Source organism: Astatotilapia calliptera, chromosome 17 (assembly GCF_964374335.1).
Source record: "Astatotilapia calliptera chromosome 17, fAstCal68.1, whole genome shotgun sequence".
Lineage (NCBI taxonomy): Eukaryota > Metazoa > Chordata > Actinopteri > Cichliformes > Cichlidae > Astatotilapia > Astatotilapia calliptera.
In genome coordinates, this window is record NC_137438.1 from 33,341,971 (window position 1) to 33,368,611 (window position 26,641).

General features: G+C 38.7%; 4 protein-coding genes across 6 annotated transcripts; 2 read left to right on the forward strand and 2 right to left on the reverse strand.

Annotated features, from left to right (window-relative positions):
* Window positions 1–3,282: 3,282 nt before the first annotated feature.
* LOC113008961 (THAP domain-containing protein 5) lies at window positions 3,283–5,055 on the reverse strand. The gene is made up of 3 exons (XM_026146942.2): window positions 4,831–5,055; window positions 4,439–4,625; window positions 3,283–4,090 (listed from the first exon to the last, which is right to left on the reverse strand). The coding sequence occupies exons 1-3, from the start codon at window positions 4,914–4,916 to the stop codon at window positions 3,386–3,388; spliced, it is 978 nt and encodes a 325-aa protein (XP_026002727.1). The 5' UTR covers window positions 4,917–5,055; the 3' UTR covers window positions 3,283–3,385.
* A 491-nt stretch (window positions 5,056–5,546) lies between these two features.
* On the forward strand, window positions 5,547–8,053 carry LOC113008962 (dnaJ homolog subfamily B member 9). 2 transcript variants are annotated; one of them, XM_026146943.2, is made up of 3 exons: window positions 5,547–5,687; window positions 5,977–6,218; window positions 6,509–8,053. In XM_026146943.2, the coding sequence occupies exons 2-3, from the start codon at window positions 6,002–6,004 to the stop codon at window positions 6,976–6,978; spliced, it is 687 nt and encodes a 228-aa protein (XP_026002728.1). In that variant the 5' UTR covers window positions 5,547–5,687; window positions 5,977–6,001; the 3' UTR covers window positions 6,979–8,053. The 2 variants fall into 2 exon arrangements, with proteins under 2 accessions (XP_026002728.1, XP_026002729.1); XM_026146944.2 differs by lacking the exon at window positions 5,547–5,687 and adding an exon at window positions 5,762–5,887.
* A 6,112-nt stretch (window positions 8,054–14,165) lies between these two features.
* On the forward strand, window positions 14,166–18,259 carry akr1b1.1 (aldo-keto reductase family 1, member B1 (aldose reductase), tandem duplicate 1). Its single transcript, XM_026147091.2, has 10 exons — window positions 14,166–14,322; window positions 14,792–14,959; window positions 15,371–15,487; window positions 16,485–16,562; window positions 16,663–16,785; window positions 16,901–17,007; window positions 17,121–17,202; window positions 17,581–17,664; window positions 17,931–18,013; window positions 18,133–18,259. Exons 1-10 carry the CDS (start codon window positions 14,257–14,259, stop codon window positions 18,173–18,175), a joined length of 951 nt encoding a protein of 316 aa, XP_026002876.1. The 5' UTR covers window positions 14,166–14,256; the 3' UTR covers window positions 18,176–18,259.
* Window positions 18,260–20,099: 1,840 nt separating this feature from the next.
* Window positions 20,100–25,648, reverse strand: LOC113009224 (aldo-keto reductase family 1 member B1-like). Of its 2 annotated transcripts, XM_026147418.2 has the most exons (10): window positions 25,479–25,647; window positions 24,313–24,480; window positions 24,085–24,201; window positions 23,915–23,992; window positions 22,926–23,048; window positions 22,100–22,206; window positions 21,709–21,790; window positions 21,457–21,540; window positions 21,281–21,363; window positions 20,100–21,172 (listed from the first exon to the last, which is right to left on the reverse strand). In XM_026147418.2, exons 1-10 carry the CDS (start codon window positions 25,542–25,544, stop codon window positions 21,130–21,132), a joined length of 951 nt encoding a protein of 316 aa, XP_026003203.2. In that variant the 5' UTR covers window positions 25,545–25,647; the 3' UTR covers window positions 20,100–21,129. The 2 variants fall into 2 exon arrangements, with proteins under 2 accessions (XP_026003203.2, XP_080147631.1); XM_080291505.1 differs by lacking the exon at window positions 24,313–24,480 and having other exon boundaries at window positions 25,479–25,648.
* Window positions 25,649–26,641: the final 993 nt, after the last annotated feature.

Consider the following 26,641-nt stretch of genomic DNA (forward strand, 5'->3'; position numbering starts at 1 on the left):
GAAGGTCATTTTGGCATACAGTAAACGGTTGTTTTAAGCAACAACAAATTTACAAGATGCCGTTTGAGTAGCAGGACAGCCAAAAAGCAATAGCTTATCCTATTTGTCTAGTTGTTGCTCATCTAAATCACAAATGCAAAAAGCCTGGACCTATGAGAGACGCTTATCTGTACGCTGAGTTTCCAAGGTCTGCGAAGGATATGGGCACAACCTTTAAAATCTCCCTAGTCATAGCAGATATTACAAGGTCAAACACAAAACAATCGACCTGCACATTTTAAAGAGACTCTGACATTTTTAAATGATTATTTTCATCTTAAAACAGAAGTTTTAAGAACTTCACACACAGGTTCGCTGACACTTAAAAAGTCAGTGTTCAAATAAACTTAGATATAAGTTTTAGATATATCTTTTATAATCTTTTATCATTTTAATCTCAAAAGAACAGCGTGGACAGAGTTCACTTGTCATGATGCTGTGGATAATCCTGATGTTTAAAAAAAGAATATTGATAACATATATAATATCTCAAAAGATGTGTAACTGTTGTGTTTGCACAGCTTTTGTAGAGTTATAGACAACTCTCTCTGTCTGCCTTTGTTTCTTTTTGAGTGTTTTTCGTTTTTCAAAAAAAGAGAAAGCCCACGAGTGTTGGAAATGTGCTTCCTCCAAAGGGTGTCTGGAGTCTCACTTAAAGACAGCATGAGGAGCTTGGTCACCTGGGACGGGCTCAGAGTAGAGCCGCCACTCCTCCATATAGAAAGGAGACAGCTTAGGTGATTCAGGCATCTGACTAGAATGCCTCCTGGACGACTCCTAGGTGAGGAATTTCTGGCTTGGTAACACCTAGCTGTCTATAGACTGGACTGGAAACACCTGGGTGTCTCTAAACTGACTTGGAAACGCCTAAATGTCTCTAAACTGACTTGGGAATGCGTCAGTGTCTCTAGACTGACCTGGGAATGCCTGGGTGGTAATGTCTTTGCTTAGACTGCTGCCCGTGGTACCTGAATCTGGATAGGTATTAAAATAATGGATTGATGGATGGCTGGATGAAAGTAAAACACCTGGCTTGAAGTACCTCTTCAGACTTTTACTAGTTTAGGCTAAAGCAGGCTGTAAGAATGACTTAAAACACTTTTTACTGTGATCCACCAAAGAAGAAGAAAGCTGAGATATCTCTGAGATATATAGCAGTATCCCAATACTGAAAATGCACAGCAGCATTATTTCAATTCCAGTTTGAGAGGCATAAAGGCAACAACAGCAATTTGTGCTTAAATAGGTGCCAGCTATTGTGTAAAGCATCGTGTAAAGACAGCGATGATGATTTTCTTTCTCCAGCAGGTGGAGCTGAAGCACAAAGAGATATACTTAAGCTGGATCACCATCATTTTCAAAACATGAGGAGAAAAACAAATGAACACATTGTCAGTAGTCTTCAGCTCAATTTCAAACCCAGAAAATCTAGACTTGTGGTCACCTGACCCTTGTCACTTGAATCTACACTGCACAAAAAATGCCCCTGCATGAAAACTGAATCATATGCTTAGTTTGCCATCATCACAATACACCTGCATCAATGTTCACTCAATACTCTTTTTGCAGACTAAATGTTTGAAGAAAAAAAAATGAATGAATGCACTGATACAACAGAGTTAAAATGGAGAGAATTTACCAGCAGCACATCAAGGTATCACAGTTTGTCCAGTTCTATTTATATTAATTCAGTCTTAAAACAAAACACAATTAAATGACTAATTGTATAACATGTAGCACTTAAGCAGCACACCAGTACATTAAATGTAAACCACTTAAATCTTGTTAAAAGAAAACATATGAAATGCATAAGTGATAACAGTGACATCGTGCAGCAAACAAACTGAGTATAACAAAGGAAGCTGCCGACAGACCACACAGTGAAATGCAACAACGCTGCACAGGGCAGCAGTCAAATAACCATTAATAAGTTAGGAAGTTAAAACTGATCACAAGATAGAGTAGAAAATTACTGTGCACAAGTCTTAGGCACTAAACATTCTCGCAAATAATAGTTTTTATTTAGTAAACTTATATAAAGTGCAGTAATGCATTTTTGGCGTGGCCAACTTTGAAACAGCAAGAACAGGAAAACTTTCACAGTTTTTCAAGCTTCTCAGCAGAAAGGCCGTTCCAAGCATCTCAGAGAAGTTGCCCCAGCTCTTTTGCAGCACCTCAGATGCATCTGCTGCAGGGCTCTTGTTCTTTATGTCTCTGGATTGCAGTCATGTTGCAGAATTTGCGTCCGTTCAGATACCACATCTAAGGTTCCTAAAACTTCTGCACTGCATCCCGTAATAATAATAATAATAATTATGCACTGTAACAAAGCACTGAGAAGCTGTAATCCAGCTCCAGCAGGTGGAACCTTAAAGATGATCTGATACACGTGTGTAATAACAGAAGCAGGGAACCGTTTTGTGGAACACTGAGCTGGATAAAATGAGGCACAATGGCCTTCTTTCATTCATTCAATCAAACATGGACACCAGCCAGTTTTCCTCATCACTATACTGATAATAACCCAACAGGCATGTGCCACATTGTTCCACCCCACATTTCTCTATATAGGAATGCGTGGAGAGACGGTGATGTGTATGGTGGAGAAAGCTGTGAGCTTACTGAACATGAATTCTGTGTTTGCACAGCAGTCGTAATGGTTAAAAAAGAGGAGAAAAAACCCACATCATATAAGCTTCTGTTCAGACAGAAGTACAAAGGTTTGATGTTAAAGACGCAATAAATGGACCAATGATGAAAGCACATCAATGCCATGCTTATTTACTATTATTATTATTATTATTATTATTATTATTATTATTGTTATCTGTCCCCCATTTTAACCACTTAAAGCTGGGATATGATCACAGGTGTGATAAGGTATCCCCATTTTTGTGTTATGTAAAACATATTTTGTGTTTTCTTCATTAGAATGCATTACACTTATTTCTGTGTTATAGTTTTATACATTTTTAAAACTGTAAATGAATACATGAATATATATTACATTGTTATTATTGTCATTTCTTTTTTTTTAGGTATTTGCTATATTATTTTGTTAGAAATTGTGTTTAAATTGTCTAAAACAGCCATGGCTTCATCCTTTGAGGATATGCATGGTCTGAGGCTGGTCTGACTTTATTATGTGTGTACGCATAAATTCAGGTCAGCATTAAGGAATCCAGCAGACATATGACTGAAGCGCAGCGTCTTCTGGTGTGCTTTGTGTAAGGTTTGTATGAAAGCATTTGCAACATTTCTACAAAAGCAAATTAACTGTAAGAATATATTAACATCTCGTTCCATCTTGTAAAAATTCAGACCAGCACAGATGATATACACTCTTTTAAACTTTCTGCTTCTCTTTAAAAACAGCACCATCCCTCTTCAGGAGGGCTACCTCGTTCTCCAGGGCACGGATCTTAGCCACCGTGCTCTCCTCCCTGCGATCCAGTTCTAAGATCTTTGCGTGCAAACTCAAGATCTTCCTCCAGAGCTCATCTTTGTCAGTATCCGGTCTGCAGTACGAATGCTCAAAAACAGAAACCTTCTCTTCATCAGTGAGTCCACTCTCTGCTAAAAAACAGCCTGTGGTTTTGTCCTTGACCAGTTCCATGGGGACAAAGCTAAAAGCCTGACCCAGCACTGCCTGGAATGCATCTCCATCCATGTTTGCCCCTGCATCAGAGAATGAACCTGGCTCACAGCACAATACAGTCACAGTGGACTCGGCCTGCTCTTCAGAACAGAGTTCCCTGCTTGGAGACTGTGCTGCCGTTTCACCATCAAGTGGTTTCTCACAAGCACCAGTCTGTATCTCAGAACGTTCTAAATGAGAGTCCAACACTGCAGGTTCAAATACCATCTCTGTGCGTTCCCCAGACATATTGTTTATCACTGCTGACTGGGACTTTCTGCCTGTTTTGCTCAAAATGAGTGGCCTTTTTTTACTGGCAGGAGAGTCGAATGTTGCAAGCTCAGGATCACCGAGTGAAATGTTGGTTTTAGCCTTGAGGCTTCTTTTCAGGTTTGTCGTTTTCTTCTCATCGTCCTGGAATAAAAGATAAAAGGTCTTCATTAATGGGAATTAACAGAAAATCAACAAGTTTTGGCGCAACAAACGCGTGGTAAGAAACTGCTTAAATCCTTGCCTGCACTCTCTTCGTCACCACTCTTGTACCCTGTCTCTTGTTTTGATTGGTTGACCCCAGGTATTTAAACTCACCTGCCTTCACTACCTCTTTTCCTTGCAGTCACTGTTATAACATAGTACTAATATATACAAATATATATATAAATACAGGCTTAACTCCACAAGACTACGCTTTATACTCAAAGTTTAAGAAGTTAGTAAGAAGCTAAAATTGTATTCTGAGCTTGATGTTTTCTAGATACATACATCTTCACTAGAAGGAAAAATGGTGGGGATGGCTGTATTCTTCAGGTACCGGATTCCCCATCGAATATCGAAGCAGTCCGCTGTAAAGTGCTCACTGCACAGATACTGATGTCGACTAGGGGTCCACTGCTCCCTCTTCATGTTGCTCACCCATTTCTGAAGCCTGGACTTGTCTTGCAAAGGAAACCTTTGAGAGATAGACCGATAATAGAGAGCTTTAACTCTAAGCACTGGAGTGTGATTTGGATCAGCCCAACACTACCCTCGTGTCATTACAAGCAAGCACTATGATATACTTAGATGACATCCTTTTTGCACCTCCTGCAAGTGACATCTTTCACCAATTAAGCCAAGCAACACGTTACAGATTAACTAAAACAACAAAAACATACGGGTAGAAGCTGATTCTCTTGCTGTCTTGTCTTGATGCAGTCCCCCCACGGTTTCTGCAAACTCTCACAGCGCAGTAGCGTGGCATATCTGTAGACAGACTACATGAAAACACATCGGCGAGACCCGTTCGAGGATACAATTAGAAAAAAAGAAAAAAAACCCCACAAACCAGCTCGTAGATGATTATATCCGGTTTGTGGCCCTCGTAACGGAAGTGACGTGTACAGCATTTATTTTCTTTTTTACTGGCTCTTTCACGTCATCACTTATTAGACATATTTGCATCGAAATTAAGATTCCCTATGAGGATATAACTTTTTTAAATAAAATTATTATTTTCATTATTTGTATTAAATAAAAACCTACAAAATAATAACGCACGCGCTAAATAAAAAATGTACCGATGGCAAAACCTGTATAGGTCTTACGGCATTTGTCTATAAAGTACAATCGACGTTTTAATCTTTGAAATCTTTCATTTAAATTTACTATTGACTTTCAATGCTTCCGTTTTCCCCAACCCTCGGATTATTTAAGTATTCTAATTCTGCTAAATCGATTACGTCAAAATTGAATAGAAAAGCAAAGGCGGAAAAGATAAGCAGATTATTTTCTTGCGTTACCTATACCTACGTTCCGCCCTGGCCTTAAATCTTCCACGTGCGCATATTTTCCACCAATCACAACGGTCTGAATCACTGTGTTCGGAAACCCACCAATGGCGTTGCGAGTCGTGGTGTTACGGCTCAGGAATGCAGCTAGACAACAACTGTTAGCTTTCGTTTCACATCAGCTGAGCTGGAACCTCCGGCGATTAACACCAGTATCCCCAGGCTGTTTGTTACCTTGTATACATGTAAGCTCTCAGTTTTAACTTAGCTACTTTAACTTAGCTGCCGCCGGTGGCTCTTTATAGGGTATAATTTACAAGCTTTTAAAAGGTCAAACTAGTTACTCCTCTTTTCCAGTAAAAGTCGTCATTTTTCTTGTTTGCGACGCCTTCTGCCTTCAGACTCGCTCGAAAGTTAATAACTGCTTGTATCATTTGACAAAACGGTAACAATTTTATCCTTTTAAGGCTTCAGAAGTGTTTCAGAATTGTGTGAAACGTTTTTAACACAGTTGTCTAAATGCTGTTCTCACAGACGGAAAGGTGTCTAAACCACCAGTATGGCCACAGCGCAGTCGACGTTGCTGCTAGCAGTGCATATTCTGCTCATCTCAGAGTTCATTCTGGCCAAAAGGGACTACTACGACATACTAGGGGTGCCGAGAGATGCTACCGAGCGGCAGATCAAGAAGGCCTTCCACAAGCTGGCCCTGAAGTACCATCCTGACCGAAACAAGGGGCCAGACGCTGAAGCCAAGTTCAGAGAAATAGCAGAGGGTAAGTTACACATTATGTCAGTCTGTATTGTTGGGAAAGAGTCCTCATACAGTTGATCTAGAGACCTAAAAGCAAAATAGTTGCTACTTAAAAGTTTTTTTTTTTTAAGGATTCTGATGTTAGAGTGGACTTAAAGGGGAGGATCTGCCCCAGCAGTCGCACCTTTCCTTGTTTTTGTTGACGTAATTGCACACTATGGTAACGGCTAAAGGGTTACACGCCCCATTCTGTGCTTTTTGTAACTTATTTCCTAATGAATTTAATCTTATATATATATTTGTGTCCTCCAGCATATGAAACCTTATCGGATGATAAGAAGAGGCAAGAGTATGACCAGTTTGGACATAGTGCTTCATCAGGGGAGGGCCAGAGAGGAGGAGACTACGACTTTAACCAGCACTTCAAGTCATTCAACTTTGATGACATTTTCAAAGACTTTGACTCTTTTGGTCAACATCAACAACAACAACACCACCAACACCACTTTCACTCCCACTCTAATTCCCACCACAAGAGACACTTTGACAGCCACTTCCAGGCTCATCGAGAGGCCATGAATGGGCACAGGAGGCAGTTTCAGCAGGGCAGCTTTGGCGGAGGACTATTTGATGATATGTTTGAGGACTTGGAGAAGATGTTTTCCTTTCACACGCACAGCTCCAGGACTGAGAACAGATTTCAGGGCTCAGGGAAGCAACACTGCAGGACAGTGACGCAGCGTAGGGGGAACATGGTGACCACCTTCACTGACTGCTCTTAAGACAGGCTGGATAGTGGGGGGGGGGGTTCTTTGTGGTTTTTGAAATTGAAAGCTAATTTATCACTTGGTGAAACAGAGTGGCTTTGTGTGGCTTTTTGTAATTGCATGTAATTTCCTGTATGAACAAATATCTAAGCTAGCCTGAAAAATGGCTGCTTCCAAGCAATAACTCATTCATATTATTATTATAGCATAGTAATAAGTCTTAAGATCAGTCAGATACCTCCCTATCACCTCGCTTTCCAGGTTCGTTATGTTTACAATCTGATTCTCAGGCATGGCCTATGCTTAGTTTAAAAAGAGTACTTTTCTCTTGAGCAGTGAAGCAATTAGATGCGTTAGAATTCACATTTGTGAAAATGGGAAACCATAACTCTGCAGCTATATAGGCCATATTTTATTTTATCTCATCAATAGAAACCTTTTTCTCATCCAAAACCAAGACTTGCAGGTTTTGCACATTTGGTTTCCTGACAACCCCCTTTTTTTTTTCTTTATTTTGGTGAAAGGATACATTAACAATCAATTCTTCTAACTGCATTTGTGGATGCACTACATTCACCTGGAATGTGTACAGTTTGGCCATTATCAACTGTTACCTCGTTTAGGTTTTTTTTTTTGGTTGTTGTTGTTTTTTTTCCTCTTCCAACAGAGTGGCATCTACCTTTTACTCAGTCAGGGTTGGAAATTAACATCAGTCCTATGACAAAAACTGGCAGACTTGGCCACAGGCAAAGTCGGCGGAGGTGTTTGCATGCGTGATTGCTTGGCTGTTTGTTTGTTTGTTTTTTGTTTGTTTGTTGTTTTGTTTTTTCATTTGGACCAGCTATCACAAAAACCACCCAGGCTCATCTGCCAGTCAAACTGAGTGGTCTGACAAGTTAAGATTCCCTAAACTGATCATAACGTGCAATATTTAGCACCTTTGCTCTTCATGTTGCCTATCTTCTATAGACCGTGCTGTGTAAATGTCATTGTCTAATGTCTGCACTTTGAATGCGTGCGTGAGTGTCTTGAATATCAATTGGTTGCAAAATGTTTGGAGAATGAATAAAAAAATATATATTAGAGGAAAGTTTGTGCTTGTGTTTAACTGAATTGGGAAAGGAGGGAGGCAGTAATGCACTTGTGTAATTGGTCTTTGTTATTAATGTGCTTTATTGTTTATGATTGTATTCTGATTATAAAATATGAATTATATTTGCATGTGAAGCACACACCAATGCAAATGTAGAATAAGTTCCGTGTCATGTGGTCTCATGAGATGAGATGCAACTAAAAGGAGAAGCTGCTTGATGTGTGAAGCCACAAAGTGCAAGTTGCTGCACTGGCTTCTGCACACTGTTTTACATGCATACGTGTTATACAGTCTCAGATAAACAGACTGTATCAGTTTTGTACAGTAAGTGAGAGATCCACTCAAGGATATTTACATAACACAACACAACTGCACATTGGATGATTCTTATGTGAAACTTAATAGTTGATTTGACTGAAAGACAGTTTTTCACGCTCTTTTTAAGGGTTCAAATGCATGGATCATAACCCACCCCCCAATTTTACTTATTTGGGTCACCCAGTTACCAAAATACACAAGTAACCCACTTTCAGTTTTGCCAGCATTTTACCTGATAAGCAATTCTTGCCTACTTCCAGTAGAGGTCATACTTTCTTAAAGCAGGAAAAGTGTTTTGAGCGCAATCTGCAACATTCATTGGCTTATCAGGTGACACAGAGGCAACCTTGACAAAAATAACAACATGGTGGGTTAGAAACCTAGGTAATGCTTTTTATTAAAATTCGGGCTATAATGCATTACAAGAAGGGTGAACCGTTCCTTTGATCGTATACTCATAGGGGTCTTTTGAAACACTCTTTGTCTGCTCCCTCACCCAGTTCTAATTTTCCATGGGAGACCCTACCAGGGTGCAAAATCTCTCTGACAGCATAGCTCCTGGGATCTCTGGGACACACAAACGCCTCCACCACGATAAGGCAGCGATTCACAGAGGGGTATCTGTAACACCTATACACTCAATACAATACTTTTATTAAACACTTTTAAATAAAGTCAAAGTTTGAATTTCTCTCATAATCCACTGAGAGACTATATTTTCAAAAAAATCTGCTGTTGTCAAAATACTTATGACTCTAACTGCATCTCCTCTCCTTAAATCCCCTCCCTGTTTTATCTTTCAATCTTGAAATCTAAAGTTGGCTTAATTACATATTTTTACCCACTGTTTATCCAGCACAGCAATAAATAACATAATTATTTCATTTCATGAAATGGCAAACCATTTTCCTACAATTTCTCTATGTCATTTAGTGGGTTTTCCTCAAGTACAAAGCAAAAGCTTAACTTAATTGCTGTACCTGAGAAACAAACATAGCAGGAGGGTTAAAGCATTAAAACCGAATGCTCATGAGATCCAACCACAAGATAATAAAATAAAATATTAAAAACAACAAGAGAGAAAGTAGAAGAAAAAAGACTGTGGCATAGCAATCCCCTTAACGTCTCCATTTGAAAAAAAAAAAATGAAGTGAGCATGTGTATTAGCAGAGAGCTCTGTGGTGATAAGGTTGGCTAATAAGTAATAAACACTGGTTAACAAGTAATCCTGATGGCCATCATATTTTTCATAAATTTGAATAAGGTTAGAGATCCAGTACACCATGGTCTTGCAAATCTGCAGCGTCACAGAGCTAGCATGACACTGCAGATTTCTTTATAAAGCTCTAATAAAGCATTTGTTATCTTGTCTTTTATGACAACACACATATAACACTGTGATACAAATGAGGTAACTGATTTGGTTAAATTGTAGGGCAGGCTCTGCTAGTTGGGCATGAAGCCATCTCACATTAAATACATATTATTTTTTTATGCAAAATACTCAAGCGTTTAATATCTATTTCAGAGATGGTATTTCCCTTTCGATGTAAGTGGCCTCCTTGACTCCTACAAATACTTCCTTACTATACTTAGGTACAAATTTCCGGTAAAGGTAGTTGTTTTTCCTGACCACTTTTACTCCCTACATGTTTTAACAAATATCTGTGCTTTCTTCTCCTTACATTTTCAAAACAGACTCATTACTTTAGCTTTAATGCATTTGAGGGAAGTTTTGTCATTGCCAGCTTTCAGGCATCAAAGCGATTTGAGACTAAACTGTAACATGAAAGGCAGTCCTGTTCGTGTATTAATCTTCTTTCTTTCTTTCTTTCTTTCTTTCTTTCTTTCTTTCTTTCTTTCTTTCTTTCTTTCTTTCTTTCTTTCTTTCTTTCTTTCTTTCTTTCTTTCTTTCTTTCTTTCTTTCTTTCTTTCTTTCTTTCTTTCCTTCTTTCTTGCTTGCTTGACACAACACCAGAATGACTGCAGGTGTCTATAAGTTGCGGTACTTCAGGATCTAGCTAGCCTTACTGAAGAGGAGCAAACATAAAGGGAGTGGCTTAAAAAAAGTGGCAGGTAGTTTCAAATGCAAGGTATCTATCAGCCTAACAAACATCAGCAAACACAAACTGTTTGTGGGCAGTTTGTCACACAGTGTGTTGCTAGCTAAAGGTCCAGTTGCTGTATTTCACAGGAGAGAAAAGAAAGAGGGCTAACTTTACTCAGAGATGGAGAAAGATAAGAAAGACATGAGAGAAAGAAGAGAGATTGGATTTAAATGTAAGGACTGTTTAGTGGTATTTGATAAACTGTAAATGTAAAGCTTACATGTAATTCCTCATGTTTTTAAATCAGATATTCGGTCTGTACATTCAACATTATGTTTTTTTCATATTGTGAAATGTGCTGTAAAACAAATCGAGGTAGACTAACTGCTATTTAAAAGCTGCATGAAAATAAACAGGTTAGTGCAGGATAAACAGGTTAATTCGCTGTACTGTGATGGTTCTAAAGTAAAGAACAATGTGTGACTGGTGCCCAGTGACTGTCGTTCATGGTCAGAGTAAGGTTGCATCAAGTGTAGCAGACATTCATATGAACCTCAGCTGATGATGCTTAGATTCATTGACTGAATTGCACCTTCATACCAAATTTATACCATCTAGAAAAAAGGCAGCAGAAACAATGCTTGCTGTCAGTGGAGGATGGAATCAGCAGGACAACTCATGAAATATCTGCTGACATCTGGTTTAATTACGTTGTGTAAATCCACAAAGAGCAGCAGGTCAGCTGATCACAGCCTGTACACTAGTCTGAAAGTCTCCTGAAGTTCTCAATAGAAATTATTGTCAGTTATGATTTTTTTCCCCCTCCACACTCAGCGATTACAACCAATTTTAGGGTTCCCCCACCTGCTGAATCCCACTTTACTGTACACATTTTCCTGTTTTGAGGCAAAGTCATCCTTTACAATGTAGGCAACAGAAAATAGATATATTTTCCTTTTTTTCCCTTCAGATTCAAGCTGAGTATAATTAGAATTTTAAAAAAGTTAGACTGAACGTTTGTATTCCCATCTATTAATATTATTTTATCATTATGTTAATATAACACAATAATATAACACAAGGTTCATATAGCTTTGCACACAAATAGAAACATCCTCCAAAGAGCTACTTTTTACTTTCTTACTTTGAGTGCATTTCAGAGCTTGTACAGTTCTATTTTTACTTAAGTAAAGAATTTGACTCAGTACTTCAACTTTTACTGGAGTAGTTTTTAACAGTAGTATCTGTACTTCTACATAAGCACAGAATATCTGTAGTTTTGCCAACTCGGCTTGTTCATGGAAATCAAAACCACCTTTTTTGAAATCCGGCAACGGGAGAAAAACCCCACCAAACTCCGTGCTCCCAGCGTCTGACGAAAAGCCACAGACTGAGCAGCAGGTATATTCTTGCCTCACCGTCCGTCCGTGGTGAGTCAATTCAAGTAGGTACTAATGCAAAGGGTCACTGAGCAGTGACAAAATTTTCTCACAATAATCTTTCTGGTTTAGCAAAACTGTGCACTTACCCTTGTCTGCTGGACGGATGGTATTGCTGTTCTCATTATTAAGCGATGTGAATGCTTTCTTCTCCTCCTCCTGCATTGCTGTATCATCACCGCAACCTTTGCATTGCTGGGACAGGCCGAAACCTTCATCTGTAGTTGCTCTGCTTCCACATCTGCAATGTTGTTATTTTGAATTGCTGTTTCTGTCACTGTGATCAGTTCCACTAGCGGGATTTGTCTTGGTGTCACAGCAAAGTTCAACCCTTTTGCTTTGCTTGGGTGAGTTGTCTGTCAGATAAAATTTTCACCCACTTGCTCACATCTTCGGTGTGGCCGCTGAGGACACACACATATTTTTCTGGTATTCTTTATGGCATCAATTTCAGCAATGTCCTGAAAACATTCCTCAGAAATTTTGGTCCATATTGACATGATATCATCGCACAATTGCTGCAGATTTGTCTGTGCGATTTGTCTTGTTCCACCACATTCAAAAGGTAATCGAGTAGATTTTGATCTGGTGCTTTGGAAAGAAAACCTTGGGCCTAACTTTTATCTCCTTGAAGGAAGTTTGGTGTAAAAGAGAAGTCATAATCAAAATCAGTTTGAAAACAAAAAATTGTGAAAATATATATACATAGATTGTGTCTACATTTTTAACACAACTGATAAAAACATACATATTATCAGGATAATAATGGATTGCATTTATATATATCCTTCCACTATTCATTCACTCTCACACACTGCTGGAGGCAGCTACAGTTGTAGCCACAGCTGCCCTGGAGCAGACTGACAGAAGCGAGGCTGCCATATCGTGCCATCGGCGCTTCTGGCCATCACCAGTAGGCGGTAGGTGAAGTGTCTTGCCCAAGGACACAACGACCAGAACAAAGAGCCCAGGGATCGAACCGGTGACCTTCCGGTTACATAACATAGTTATTCTTTTGGAATTCAGCTAAACAGGGTCAAGCACCCATAAGAACAAACTGTTCCTGACAAAGAGGAGGACTGTATATCTATATTAACTCTAATGAGCAGAGAAAAGTTTTTAAAGTTTTTATCATTAACGTTGTGATCTTTGTGAGAACATCTGCATTTAGACATATTTCCACTTTGACATGTCACGTTTAACATATCATTGAATCTGCAGCTGTAGTTTTCAGTGTGTTGCTGAAGTAATATTCACTGCATGATTCAGCATTTTGTTCTGAGAACAGAGTGCTGAATCACATGTTATCTTTTGCCTTCTGAAGATAACATGCACCAACATCTCAATAAACGCACGTATATTTACAACGTCTTCACCTTGACAGAACAGGCCTTTAGTCAACAAAAAGTTACTGCTTCACTATCCTACTGCTGTAAACCCAACTCAGTCAGAAAAAGAAAATTTTTCTTTTGTGTGTGTTTCCCACTAGTTTATAGTAAGTGAGTTCTGACAGATTTTTGGTCTTGGGAGCATATATTTTGAAAGGCTTTCCTAACCTTGGTTTGCTGAATAAACCCTGCAGCAATCTTCCGCTGAAGCTTTTTAATTAACACACGTTGCTGTCTCTTCTCCTCCGCGTCCTGTGTTCAAAGATTATTTTTGAGGGGGGATTAATTCATTCAGACTGACCTAAAATCGCAAGCCGTGCTAATAGAAACTTTATCAAATTGCATAATCTTATTTACAATACTTTGCGTTCCTGTGATGGTTGTATACTAACTTTTCACTTTCCTGTAAACTCTTGACACAACTGAGACTGCTTACTGCCTCGATTCTGACAAGTTTACAGCACTGTATATGGTTGTGAACGTTATAGTGACTATACACTAATTGATGTCACAGACATGTTTTTTGTAAACTCTAGAGGAGTCATCTATTGCTGCATCGTTGTAAGAGGTATCAATGGTAAGTGTCAATTAAAAAATTTCATTTTACTTTGTCTGCGGATTTATGTTTACACATATAAGAGGTTACCAATTTAAAGTGAGATGCAGTCAAATGTCAGTTTCAGTAACACAATAATTTTGTTTGCAGCTTTTCAGAATTATGCTCAGACTGAATAAAGACATTACTTTCAAATTTTCCACATTATCCAAATTGTGGAAATTTTAGAACTACCCGTTAAAAAATTTTATGTACACCTAACAGAATATTTCTGCACTGTGTGTAAGAAAAGCGGGGCCCATTGAAAGCCTTCCTATTTCACTGATATTATGATTATGTAAGAGACGGTCTCCTCCTACTATTAGAGAGAGTATATAGTAGCATGAGTCAGTACATTCAAACAGTGAGTGTTCCGACTATAGGTTGAGAACGTTACTTCAAAGCTACTAAGATGATACCTGCTGTTACACTTAACAATGGAGCAAAGATGCCAATAGTGGGTCTGGGCACCTGGAGGGTAAGTCTTAGATTTTTTTGTTTTAAACTAGCTCTGTGGGAGACTGCTAATCTGTCCATGCTCACCCTACTTTTCAATGAATATTTCTGCTACTCTCATTATTTTTCACTGGTTTCACTCGTCTATGTTATCTGTACTATTTATATTTAATTTGTTTTTATATAACAAATTCCCTATCTTGCTGATAGAGTCTGGTTACAAAAGAAACCAAAGTAACATGTTATTTACATAGTGCAACTAAAGTAAAATAAACTGGATTGTAGAGGCTAATCCTACGTGACGCGATGTCACTGGTATGCATGAATGAATTAAACAGTCCAATAACTCCAGCAGTACTTATCTTGTCCTTTTTGGTCTTTATTCCAACATCATTTTACCATAACAACGCAGCGGTCACAAACTGCTTGCCTTCTTGTGATTCACACTTGCTTTATTCATTCCATGTTTTTCTATCACCTTACCTGTGCAGTCAGAACCAGGAAAAGTGACTGAGGCCGTGAAAGTCGCCATAAGTTGTGGCTACAGACACATAGATGGCGCTTATGTGTATCAGAATGAAGAAGAAGTTGGAGCTGGAATCCATGCAATGATTGATCAAGGAGTGGTAAAGAGGGAAGACCTATTCATTGTGAGCAAGGTGAGCTTTAGAGAGAGCCAATAAAAATGAGTATAAACCATTTTATTATCTCAGGTTGTCTTCCAAAGCAGTGGCTTTGGAAGACAACCTGAGGCATGTGGCTTTCCACACCATGGTGATCCCTTTACATGAAAGATCCCCAGCTGAGATGGGATAAAGACACAAGCTAGTGAATTCCTAGTGCTGGTTCCAAGGGTCGGTGGAAGGGTTGTGTCAGGAAGGGTATCTAAGCTGAATCAAAAGCAACCACTCTGGAAATAAAGGAGCAGCTAAGCAGCAGTACCTTTATAGTAGTTATGTTGTTAGTTGCATAAGGAAATAATGAGGGTACAATGGTCATACTATAACATGTTTACAGCGTTGGGGGAAATGAGACACCTTGTTTGTAAAACTCCTGCTTATTTTTCCTAGTTATGGTGCACCTTTCACCTTCCATCTCTGGTGAGAACAGCTTGTGAGAAGACTCTCAAGGACCTGAAGCTGGACTACCTGGATCTTTACCTCATGCATTTCCCAATGGGGACCAAGGTCTGGAAACTTCTGTCCAGTCCTTACAATACAGTTAACTTTCTCTAAAATCTCTGTGATATAATAGTGTTTATAATGAACTGCAATTCATTATTATCAGGATGTCCAAAACACTCGCTGAAAAGCCTTCAGCTAATCCAAAATGCTGCAGCAAGAGTCCTGACAGTGACTAGAACGAGAGAGCATATTTCTCCTGTTTTGGCTTCCCTTCATTGGCTTCCTGTTAAATCCAGAATTGAATTCAAAATCCTGCTCCTCACATACAAGGTCTTAAATAATCAGGCCCCATCTTATCTTAATGACCTTGTAGTACCATATCACCCTATTAGAGCACTTTGCTCTCGCTCTGCAGAACTACTTGTTGTTCCTAGAGTATTTAAAAGTAGAATGGGAGGCAGAGCCTTCAGTTTTCAGGCCCCTCTTCTGTGGAACCAGCTTCCAGACAGACACTATCTCTACTTTCAAGATTAGGCTTAAAACTTTCCTTTTTGCTAAAGCATATAGTTAGGGCTGGACCAGGTGACCCTGAATCCTCCCTTAGTTATGCTGCAATAGACGTAGGCTGCCGGGGATTCCCATGATGCATTGAGTTTTTCCTTTCCAGTCACCTTTCTCACTCACTATGTGTTAATAGACCTCTCTGCATTGAATCATATCTGTTGTTAACCTCTGTCTCTCTTCCACAGCATGTCTTTTATCCTGTTTTCCTTCTCTCACCCCAACCGGTCGCAGCAGATGGCCGCCCCTCCCTGAGCCTGGTTCTGCCGGAGGTTTCTTCCTGTTAAAAGGGAGTTTTTCCTTCCCACTGTCGCCAAAGTGCTTGCTCATAGGGGGTCATATGATTGTTGGGTTTTTCTCTGTATCTATGAAGCGCCTTGAGGCGACTTTTGTTGTGATTTGGCGCTATATAAATAAAATAAAATTGAATTGTATTATCAGACTGAACTATGCAGTCTAAATTTAATACTGTCTTGAACACATCTTTTGGCCACTGCAGCCAGGAGATGATCTTTTTCCTGTGGATGAGAATGGGCAGGTTATTTCTGACAACAGCAACTTCTTGGACACTTGGGAGGTAATATAAATGACTTATTGCACAGTGATAATCCCGTGGACTTGCTGACAACCAAATTAAAATATGCTGTGCTAAAACCAGTTTATGATTTATCTTAAAGGCCATGGAAAAGCTGGTGGATGCTGGTTTGGTCAAAGCTATCGGCATTTCCAACTTCAACAAAGACCAGATTGAAGCCATACTTAACAAGCCTGGCCTCAAGCACAAGCCTGCCAACCACCAGGTAGATTTTGCAAAATTGTTTTTTATTTATTTTGAATTCTGGAGGCATGCACTGTTAAAAGATGAAATGAAAATAAAAATAAAACAAAGTCCCCGAAATGTGGTTGTTTTCTTAGATTGAGTGCCACCCATATCTGACTCAAGAGAAGATGATCAACTACTGCCACTCAAAAGGCATCACAGTGACAGCATACAGTCCTCTAGGCTCCCCTGACAGACCCTGGTAAGAGGATGTACAATCTATTGTAAACAAAGCTAATGTAGGAGTATAATCAGCTTTACTTCTCGAGGATATTAACAGTGTCACATTGTTTTTCTTGTCCTCTTCTACTAAAGGGCTTCATCTGATGAACCCTCGCTGCTGGAGGAACCTAAGATCAAGGCCATTGCTCAAAAGTACAAGAAAACTCCAGCACAGGTACTGAGGAATTACACAAGTCAGGAATTTTGAAATTTGAATTTCTAAATGAGACATCTCATGTTGGGTAAAAGGTCAGATATCAGACAGTAGGATCACGAGTGTGCAGCACAACCAGAGAACAACGAGATGCAGTATTTAACTAATATTGAATATCTTAGTTATTGGCTGCATGTTGTCTCCCATGGAAAACCAAAACCTGTGTGCTTACAGTTATGCAATGCAACATTTCAAAAGTTAAATTACTGACGTCAGCAAGAAGAAAATCAATACTGTCATGTGGTGGATTAGAAGGCTTATTAAAAAAATATTTAAATCATGGGAAAGTTAAATAATACTGAACTGAATGACCACTGCTCGTTTGAACCATATCCCCAGGTTCTGATTAGGTTCCACATCGAAAGAAATGTGGTTGTCATTCCAAAGTCAGTAACACCCCATCGTGTCAAGGAGAACTTCCAGGTACAGTAATCATAAATATTCATGAGCAGATTTTGTTTTTAGTCTTTTTTAGCTAATATAGTGTATTCACACTGAGCAGTTATCATATTTAGATTTATTTGTGTAGAAATCTGCATTGTTGGGGGGAATTTAGGTCATGGACTTATGCAAAAATTTGTGTTTTTCTATGTTCTCATTTGGATTTTCATTATACGTGTTGGGTTCCATAGAGCAGCTCATATAGTTTGTGCAGGTTATAAGTTATTTTTCGGTTCTTTCTTTTTCAGCTGTTTGACTTCAAGTTGAGCAAAGATGACATGAAGGACATCCTCAGCTTGAATAAGGACTGGAGAGGCTTCACATTACAGTGGTGAGTAAAAATAAAGGAAGATTAAGGGTAAAGGGGATACAGAAAAAATAAAGACGTGGCATTATTCTAAAATAAACTGTGCTATCAATTAATGGCTATTTCTTGTCTTCTCTTTCCAGGGCTTCAAAACACAAAGACTTTCCCCTTAATGCAGAATACTAAGTTAATATGGTTCACCATGCCTTGTTTATATCAGTTTTGCATGAATGTTTCCTCCAGAATTTAAAAATAAATCAATAAAATGAACAATGCAACTTGTGTGGCTTTGTTAAAAATCCTGTTAGGACATTTGTGTTTGCATTGGATGAATGTGAGTTCAGCTGCTTTTTAAGCCACAGTGAGGGTTTTGGAATGAGAGAGGCATTTCAGTGAAAATGTCAAATAGTTCTGCCAGAACTAATTTACAGTTTGTAAATCCATCATGTTGTAAACCATGTAATTAAAATTATGGATGAAAAGGCACAAAATAAGCCAGTAATTAAACTGTAGATCTACCAGTACAAAAAACCCAGCATCTTCTTGTTGACATGATTAAAAAAAAACAACAACAAACATTTGTCCTTTCATACCTATATGGTATAAATTTTTTTTTCTTAGGAGAAAGGGGGAAAAAAGCACCTTACTTTTGGGAGCTTGGGGGACTTTGTTGGTAAATCAATCATCATCATCTCTTATTGTGTCAGACACTACTACCTTATGTAGGACTTTGGGAGGAAACCACTGGCAGGTGTGGCTTTTACATGTGGGTACCTTAATAAGATCTAAAAGCACATATCACATTGGATGCCTGACCCCTGACCTAATCCTGGGGTGCACTCATCCTCACTGCCAGAAAGGATGATCATAACTGTCCAATCAGTCTTTTCTCCCATTAAAATATATAGTGTCCATTTTCTGTAAGTTAGTACAAGTTCATTGTGGTGCATAGTTTGACTACGTGTATATCCCATAACTCAGTCATCTCGAAACATTAGAGGCACTAATGATTAAATGATCAGCTGGCATTAAATGCTGAAGTTGCCTGATAATAAGATGAAAATTTAAATCACGTGCCCTAAGAAGAGAATCCTAACTGTATATCGTTGCTCTGAGGGAATAAATAAACTTGTTTTAATTTTACCAGTTGCTGGTGCTTTGGTTCCTGAAAGGATTGCTTCACCCTTGGGTGAAAGGTCAAATCCCCTTCTATTCCTTATTTTATCAGACATTGATGTCTTTTGTGTTACTGCATTTTAAAATAAATACATAATTTAAAAAAAATGAAAAGACAGTGTAATAAGAAAATATGCAGTTTGCTGCCCAAGAGCAACAAATGACAGCACCCTGCTGACATGACAGAAACCTCTACAACTATATGCCCTGAATGTTAAACATGTTGCCTGTGGGCCAAGAGTGTTTAATTCATAAATCATTCATAAGACAAACTATTTTTTAAAAGACCAAAAAGGTACTGCTACTTCTGTGTGGTGATGCAATGCTAGCATCACTTTATGGGAGTGAACAGATTCACGAAATACAATAGTGTAGCCAACTTTCATAAACTCTTTTATGAAGTTTTTATTCTTTTTGTAGCTCCAATTTGAGCTGTACATTTTACAGTTCCTCATTGTGCTTCTTTTTATTTATACTAGTGCTGCCAGCGTTAATCTCACTAACATGACGTTAACGCCATAACCGCATTAACACGGCAAATCTCCGTTAACGTTAAATAAACCTGAATTGAATACAATAAATCTCTGCTTGGGCTGGTCCTTCCTTCTTATTTTTAAATATAATTATTTTATTCTCTTCCACGGGACTTTATTAAACTAGCAACAACTGAAGCAGGATTTCTAGTCCCACAAATGTACCTATCCGTGTACAATTTTCAGTCACACAGGGGGAGAAGAGCTCTAACAAGCGTGCTGCAGGGTAGTCTTCGAAGATCCTGACTGTATGTCGCTGGAAGTGGATGACTTATGTGACTGGCTATTGACAGCTGGTTGACAAGTGTGCCGGAATACGGAACACAGGGGTTCATGGGAAACGGAGAACAGTAAATAAACTTCAAAGATCATAAAACAAAGCATGAAAAGCACAGACAATGGCAGGAGTAAGACTTTTAATTGTTTTTAAACACTCAGTTTAACGTCAGCTCTTTGTATCCTACAACTTCGCTCTTTTCTACGGCCGGCTCGCAGAACAGCAACAACACAAGAAAGAGTGGCCTACAGACCGGTTGTAGCACATAACTTGTACACTGCCTCCATCTGACAATAGATTTCACTGCAGATAGATGGGCAGACCCTAGTGTGGAGTGAACGCGCTCGCTTTGCTCGACAATAAAACGAGCATGAGAAGCAAAAGCCACACCATTATAACACAGTAATACACAGTAATACAAAGCACCAAATACTGTATGGCATGACTCTAAGGCAACATGTGCGTCACAGAGATAAGTTTATAAATTCGCCATTTTTTTGCCTCTGTCAGGGACTGCAGGTTTCACGTTTAATGCAAATTAAATCAAATTTTCTATATAAATGAAATACATTTTTAAAAATTGTTGGACATGAAAGCTTAAAGGTAGTTAAGATTGCTCTTGCATGTGACACTACTAGACATGAAAAACTACAAACTAAATGACATTGTAAAGTCTATGTTTTATTCTCTTCAGTAACTTAACAAATACATTTACTTCACCCCAAGGCTCAATGCCAATATGCCACTACAGGAGTGCAAAATCCAAAACACAATTATATGTTATAATAACCCAAAGATCAAATTAAGCATCAAGTTGTCTTTGGAGTGTGTGTATAAACTTTAGTGGTAACACAGGAAGCAGGTGTTCTTTTACCTGAGAAATGTAAGAGGAGTCAAAGCTACAGCAGGGTCATTCCATGAAAAAAATAAAATAAAAAAATAAAAATAAAAATCAGTGTTTCCACCTAACCCCTCATGTCAACTGACTTCTTTTGTACAATAACTTTCACGTGCTTGAGTGTGAAGTGGGAACTTTTTTCCAGATTTGATTGATTTTATATGCAATAACCCAACAGCATAAACACATAAAGAAGAGGAAAGTAAGCAATAACAAAGACCCAGCGTTAACATGTGGAAACTTTCCAGTTTTCCTCTCAGAATTCAGCGTTGAATGGAAAGTCCTTGTGCTTTGTGGCCCTACAAAGAGAGAGAGGGAGAAAAGAAAAAAATGAAATTCAAGTCATGACTCCCTGTTATCCAACTCACAACTCTTTGTTTAAAGCGCACACAATTATCCTGTCTCACCATTGCATTGGACAGACTCTCCAGTTCCTATTAAATCCCAGTATAGTCTTCATTTCCTCCTCAGTTAATTCAAAGTCAAACACCTGCAAATGTGTATAAAATATAAGAATAATGACCCAATCAAAAGAAGTTTAAGTAACAAAATGGAAGGATAATCAATCTCCCCAGCTAAAGACCTGGAAATTCTCTTGAATGCGCTGCGGTGTGATTGACTTAGGGATCACAATCACATTTCTCTGGACGTGGAAGCGGATCAGGACCTGGAAATAAAAGAATTCAGGCTATTAACATGATAAGGTGATTACGCTCAATATAATGTTCCAGAGTACAACAGGCAGATTGATTTTACTTTTTTCTCTTGGATAGAAGTTACTCAAAATAAAATAGAATATATCAGTGGCATGTTCTGCCCAGAAGGACAGCTGTACCTGAGCAGGTGTCTTCTTGTGTTTCTCAGCAATGACTTTAATGTTGGGATCCTCCAGGAGTGAGGGATCTTCTGGTTTAGCCCTGCATTTTCAATACATGTTCAATAAGATTTTCTCTGTGTACAAAATAGTGTATTCTGTAAAAAAATAAATAAATGAGACCCTGGTCTCATTGGCTTGTTACTTAATATCAAACTCGTGACAACATATGCCACAGAGAGAAAGAGGAACAAGAGTCATGAGTTGAAACTCGCTAAAGGGATATAATACGCTGAACAGTATTGATAAATATTATAAAGGGAATCAACCAATGTGAGTGTGGAGTATTTGGTCACTTTTCAAGGCCTGTTGAAGTCATTTTGAGGCAAACATATTTGCCATGCCTACTGACCATGGTCTGTCAGGGGATCCCAGGGGGCTGTAAGCTGTCACAGAGATACCCTGGGAGTGGCAGTAGTTGATCAGCTTGTCCTGGGTCAAGTATGGGTGGCACTCCACCTAGTGGGAAAAATGAGAAGCAAATAAGAGTGATAAATCTATGCATGTATCATTTCACTGAACCCCTTCATTATTATATATTATATTATTATTATTATTATTTATTATTATTACCACTTTAGTATTTCCATTAAATGACTGAAGAAAAGAGAAGGAAAAACAGCTTCACTTAAAAATTCTGCATTGAATGTCTTGTCAAAGGACTAATATTTGTATATAAAGACTCTTAGCATGGTTAAATGAAGTATTTTAGTACTGGCTTAGAAGAAGATACAAGACCATAAGCCTTCAGAGTCTGCTGGATCCATTTGGCATCATTTTCAGTGATAAATTTCCTGATAAGCAGCTATAGCACTGCTGTGCTCTGATGACAAAAAGGAAAAGAATTGTGCTTTTAATCTAATATAAGACACAACGTGACGTTGATGGTAAACCATGATTCTGAGAACAAACAAAAATATAAGGTCACCTCAACTAATTGGCCCAGCCTGAGGGGAAACTGCTGCGGCCCATCATGAACTAACAAGACATTTATTTCTCAGGCCTCACAGGAGGAGACAGATAATGCTATTACGGCCTCTTGCCCTTTAAGAACAGCAAGCATGAAACATTAATGTTTTCTTGTTCCTTCATAGCCCTGAGTATTTAACTTTCACAACAGCTAACTCCAACAACAAACAGAAACGGTTATTTTATACAATACAAATCATTTAGCATACCTGGTTGTTGGCAGGCTTGTATTTGAGGCCCGGCTTGTTGAGAATGGCTTCAATCTGCTCCTTTTTGAAATTGGAGATCCCAATAGCTTTGACCAAACCAGCATCTACCAGCTCTTCCATTCCCTGAGAACATTTGGGATAAAAAAATAAACACAAGGACTTTGGTGCACAAGGACTTTTGGTGTGAGCACGCATGATATGCAATGATATAAAACCCTTTTTTCCTTCAAGATGATGATTTTGTCTTAAAAATTAAAAACAGATTAAAAAAATAAATAAAAGTAACTAATCAGAATTACAGACAAGTAACCACTGAAGCAGAAAAGATATTTTCATTAATAATGAAATTATTAATGGCTACAGAAAAAAAAGAAAGTTGGAAGTAGTGGAGGCCTATTTCTTGTAATTACCTCAGTATATCTGCAGAATTGTTTTTTTTCTCTCTTCCCATATTTTTTCACTGTTTGATAACTGTGGTGGTTTCCTCGGCCATAACTTTGTCCTCAATGAAAATCCCACAAGTTCTCAGTTGGGTTCATTTCAGGACTCTGGACTAGTCATTTCATTATTTCATTTTTGTCAACGTCAAGGAAGTGGTTTACCCATTGTGCAGCGTGACAAGGAGAACTGTCTTGCATAAAAAATGCTGACTGATTGGAAGCAGATGGGACTGAGGAAATAATGTGCCAATGAAGACATTTCTGATAAATGTTAGTGCCGTGTATCTGTATAACATGACCATCTTTTCCCTTAAACCACGATCCTTCCTGATCCAAAATGACTGACCCTGTCACACATTCTCGGTGCAGTTTTTCCTGGTTTGACACGCAACGCAATTTCTTACCTCCACAAAACAAAATGAAGTCTGCCATTGTCACTAAAGTGATATACTTTGACCTCTGTAATCCTCACACCATACACAAAATTATTAGCACAGCACTATAAGTATGGCAAAGTGTAATCTATCCCACACAGTCTTATTAACTTACCTCCCATGTCTCCAGGAAGCTGGTGTTATCACTGATGCTTTGTCCTGTACTGTCCAAAGGAAAAAGCTCATCACCTGCCTGTAACATGACAAAGGATTATATGCCACTAAACAAGATGAGGGCAGCAAAGAGTTAAAATATTTTTATGTTTAAAACAAAAGTGGTCCTACCTTAAAACCCATGGGCCAGTGCACTAAATAGAGATCTAGGTAGTCCAGTTTAAGATCACTGAGAGTCTTCTCACAACCCTTCCGAACCAAGGACTTTTCATGAAAAGTACACCACAGCTGGGAAATGAAAGCACACATAAGCACTGCTCATCAATTTAGTATAAAATCTTAAAAACAAACAAACAAACAAACAAACAAAAAAAGGTACTTTTTGCACCAATAGCTCACCTTGCTTACAATAAAAAGATCCTCTCTTTTGACCACACCATCCTTGATTATAGTGTGGATACCTTCACCCACCTCTACCTCATTCTGGTAGACGTAGGCACCATCGATGTGCCTGTAACCTGCAGAAATGGCTGCTTTCACTGCCTCGGCAACTTTGCCAGGTGGAGACTAACAAACAAGAGATGGTTAGCTGTTGTGGTACTTCACCCTGGCAGTTAAAAGAATCATTTAGACTGCTGTACCAAAACATCATGGTAGACTTATACATGGACCTGTTGTCTCTATGCAGATAACATTTTGCACACTTCACAAAATGTAACTTAGAAAACACGAGTTCCAGTTCCTGATTTTGTCTTGTTGGGAAAGGACCACTAAATAGGTTACATCTACACTGCCCTTGTCTCGTGTCCTCTTCACATATACCTTTCGTCCAGTGATGCTATAGTCTAACTGTTTTCCTAATGTTAATTGCTACTTTTTCCATTATACCCACTTAGCTAAAAGCAACATCTGGGGGACAAATTCAATTTCCATCCTTTATTTAAGAAGGAAAGGTCAATACATTTAATATTCATTAAATGTACCCCGCCTTTCGCCCTATGACAGCTGGGATAGGCTCCAGCGCCCCCCGCGACCCTGAAAAGGAGAAGCGGTAGCGAATGGATGGATGGATGGATGGATATATATATCTAAAAGGAGAATACAGCGATCTCAGCTTTCAAGTACACTAAACTTGCTGCCCTTACTGTTTACACAAGCAGGGTAAATGTATCAGCTGTGTTTCAGCAGCAGTTACGTAGCACGACTTGTAACAAATCCTTAAACTACTCTTGATTCTGCGCACTGAATAACAGTGAAGCAAACGTGGGGCATTAGAGGACTGCCCCAGCTTCGCACAGACTTTGTCATGGTTCTAGAAACTCGGCCAAGGTTGGCTCCACTCCCAAAGGTGGGGTCCTAAAGTGAAAATAATGTCGAGCAGTAATTTCTGTAGACGGTATATGCAATTTACCTCGAAATGTCGAAAGATAATACGATAGAAACTTGTTTTAAACGGCCATTATTCGTCCTCCAACCATATTTTCTGTTGGCATGTTAGCCTACATAAAAGGCTAACTACAAACTTGTGCAAAGTCGGACGGCATAATAAATGAAAGCAGACGCACCTTCCACGTCCCCAGTCCCAAAATGGGCATTTGTGCACCGGTGTTGAGTTTCACTGAAGTTGCCATTTCTGTAGTGAACGAGCAGAACCTGAATGTGGTTGAAAGCAGACGACGAGCGAGAGCAAATGCCAAGTGCACCGCAGAGAGCTAGTAGATCGCTAGCATCGTCGATCGATCGATTAATGATGTCTTTTAATTCTTTTCTGCAGGATGTGCTACAGGCGGCAGTCGCACGCACCTTCCAGTGTATTTACTGATAAGCAGCATCATTTTACATTGATTGACATTTTTTTAAAGGGAAGCTCAAGTACCTTTACAATCGTAAGTAACTTAGAAATAAATATTAATAAAATACTGAAGGACTATGGATAATGCTCCAGAAAATACTGACCTAAAAACAAACAAACAATAAAACATGTAGTACAGTGCAAAAATCTCATACTACCCCTCATTTCTTTATATTTTGCTAGGAAAATGGGAACAAGCATAGATGAAAATGAAACAAAAAGACAGTTTGTACAATTCTAACAGTCAGTATGTGGTATCACCACCTTTATTTTTTTTAATGCAGACTGAACTTTTTCAAGCAAGCGTTTCTGGTAGTTTTTTTAAGTAGTCTTCAGAAATTATTTCAGTTAGTCTCCAATAGCCGGAGAATTTAGTTTTTAGGCCTGCAACTTGTGCTCAATAAAGGACACACTGCACACCACACCAAGATATGTAGAGTTTTTGGGTAACACGAATCACCTTGTTTCTGCAGAAATACATTTTAAGATGACCTTTATTAGTCCCACAGGTGGGACTAATAAAACAAATTTTTGGGGTATTTTTTAATAGATTTAACTAAAGAATCTGCAACAAAGTTTTTGACAGGCTGCCAATAACAAATAGCATAAAAACACAACATTTAGCTAGGTTTTTTGTTTGTTTGTTTTTTTGCCAAGTTGACTGTTATGTGCAGGAACAATACTGGTTCATCTCTTGAGTTAGGTGCCTTTTTTATGCTTGAATAATTATTATGATGAGGTAAAAGGACATGTCTGACAAATAAGTGAAAAGGGAGCCAAAATCCAAAGAAATAATATGGAACAGTTCAGAAAAATCTGGAGAACTATTGTCCAAGGCCACCTAAAAAATACAACCGAGTGTGACTCATTGGAAGA

Excerpts from the sequence above, each read along its gene's own strand:
- LOC113008961 (XM_026146942.2), bottom strand. The coding sequence starts at position 4,916 with ATGCCACGCTACTGCGCTGTGAGAGTTTGCAGAAACCGTGGGGGGACT. Across the intron at positions 4,626-4,830 it reads AAGAGAATCAGCTTCTACCC|GTTTCCTTTGCAAGACAAGT; the intron begins GTATGTTTTTGT and ends TATCTCTCAAAG. Across the intron at positions 4,091-4,438 it reads TTTTTCCTTCTAGTGAAGAT|GACGATGAGAAGAAAACGAC; the intron begins GTATGTATCTAG and ends CTTTTATTCCAG.
- LOC113008962 (XM_026146943.2), top strand. The coding sequence starts at position 6,002 with ATGGCCACAGCGCAGTCGACGTTGCTGCTAGCAGTGCATATTCTGCTC. Across the intron at positions 6,219-6,508 it reads GTTCAGAGAAATAGCAGAGG|CATATGAAACCTTATCGGAT; the intron begins GTAAGTTACACA and ends TGTGTCCTCCAG.
- akr1b1.1 (XM_026147091.2), top strand. The coding sequence starts at position 14,257 with ATGATACCTGCTGTTACACTTAACAATGGAGCAAAGATGCCAATAGTG. Across the intron at positions 16,563-16,662 it reads ACTTCTTGGACACTTGGGAG|GCCATGGAAAAGCTGGTGGA; the intron begins GTAATATAAATG and ends TTTATCTTAAAG. Across the intron at positions 17,008-17,120 it reads GGCTCCCCTGACAGACCCTG|GGCTTCATCTGATGAACCCT; the intron begins GTAAGAGGATGT and ends CTTCTACTAAAG.
- LOC113009224 (XM_026147418.2), bottom strand. The coding sequence starts at position 25,544 with ATGGCAACTTCAGTGAAACTCAACACCGGTGCACAAATGCCCATTTTG. Across the intron at positions 24,481-25,478 it reads TGGGACTGGGGACGTGGAAG|TCTCCACCTGGCAAAGTTGC; the intron begins GTGCGTCTGCTT and ends CTTGTTTGTTAG. Across the intron at positions 23,049-23,914 it reads GCTTCCTGGAGACATGGGAG|GGAATGGAAGAGCTGGTAGA; the intron begins GTAAGTTAATAA and ends AAATGTTCTCAG.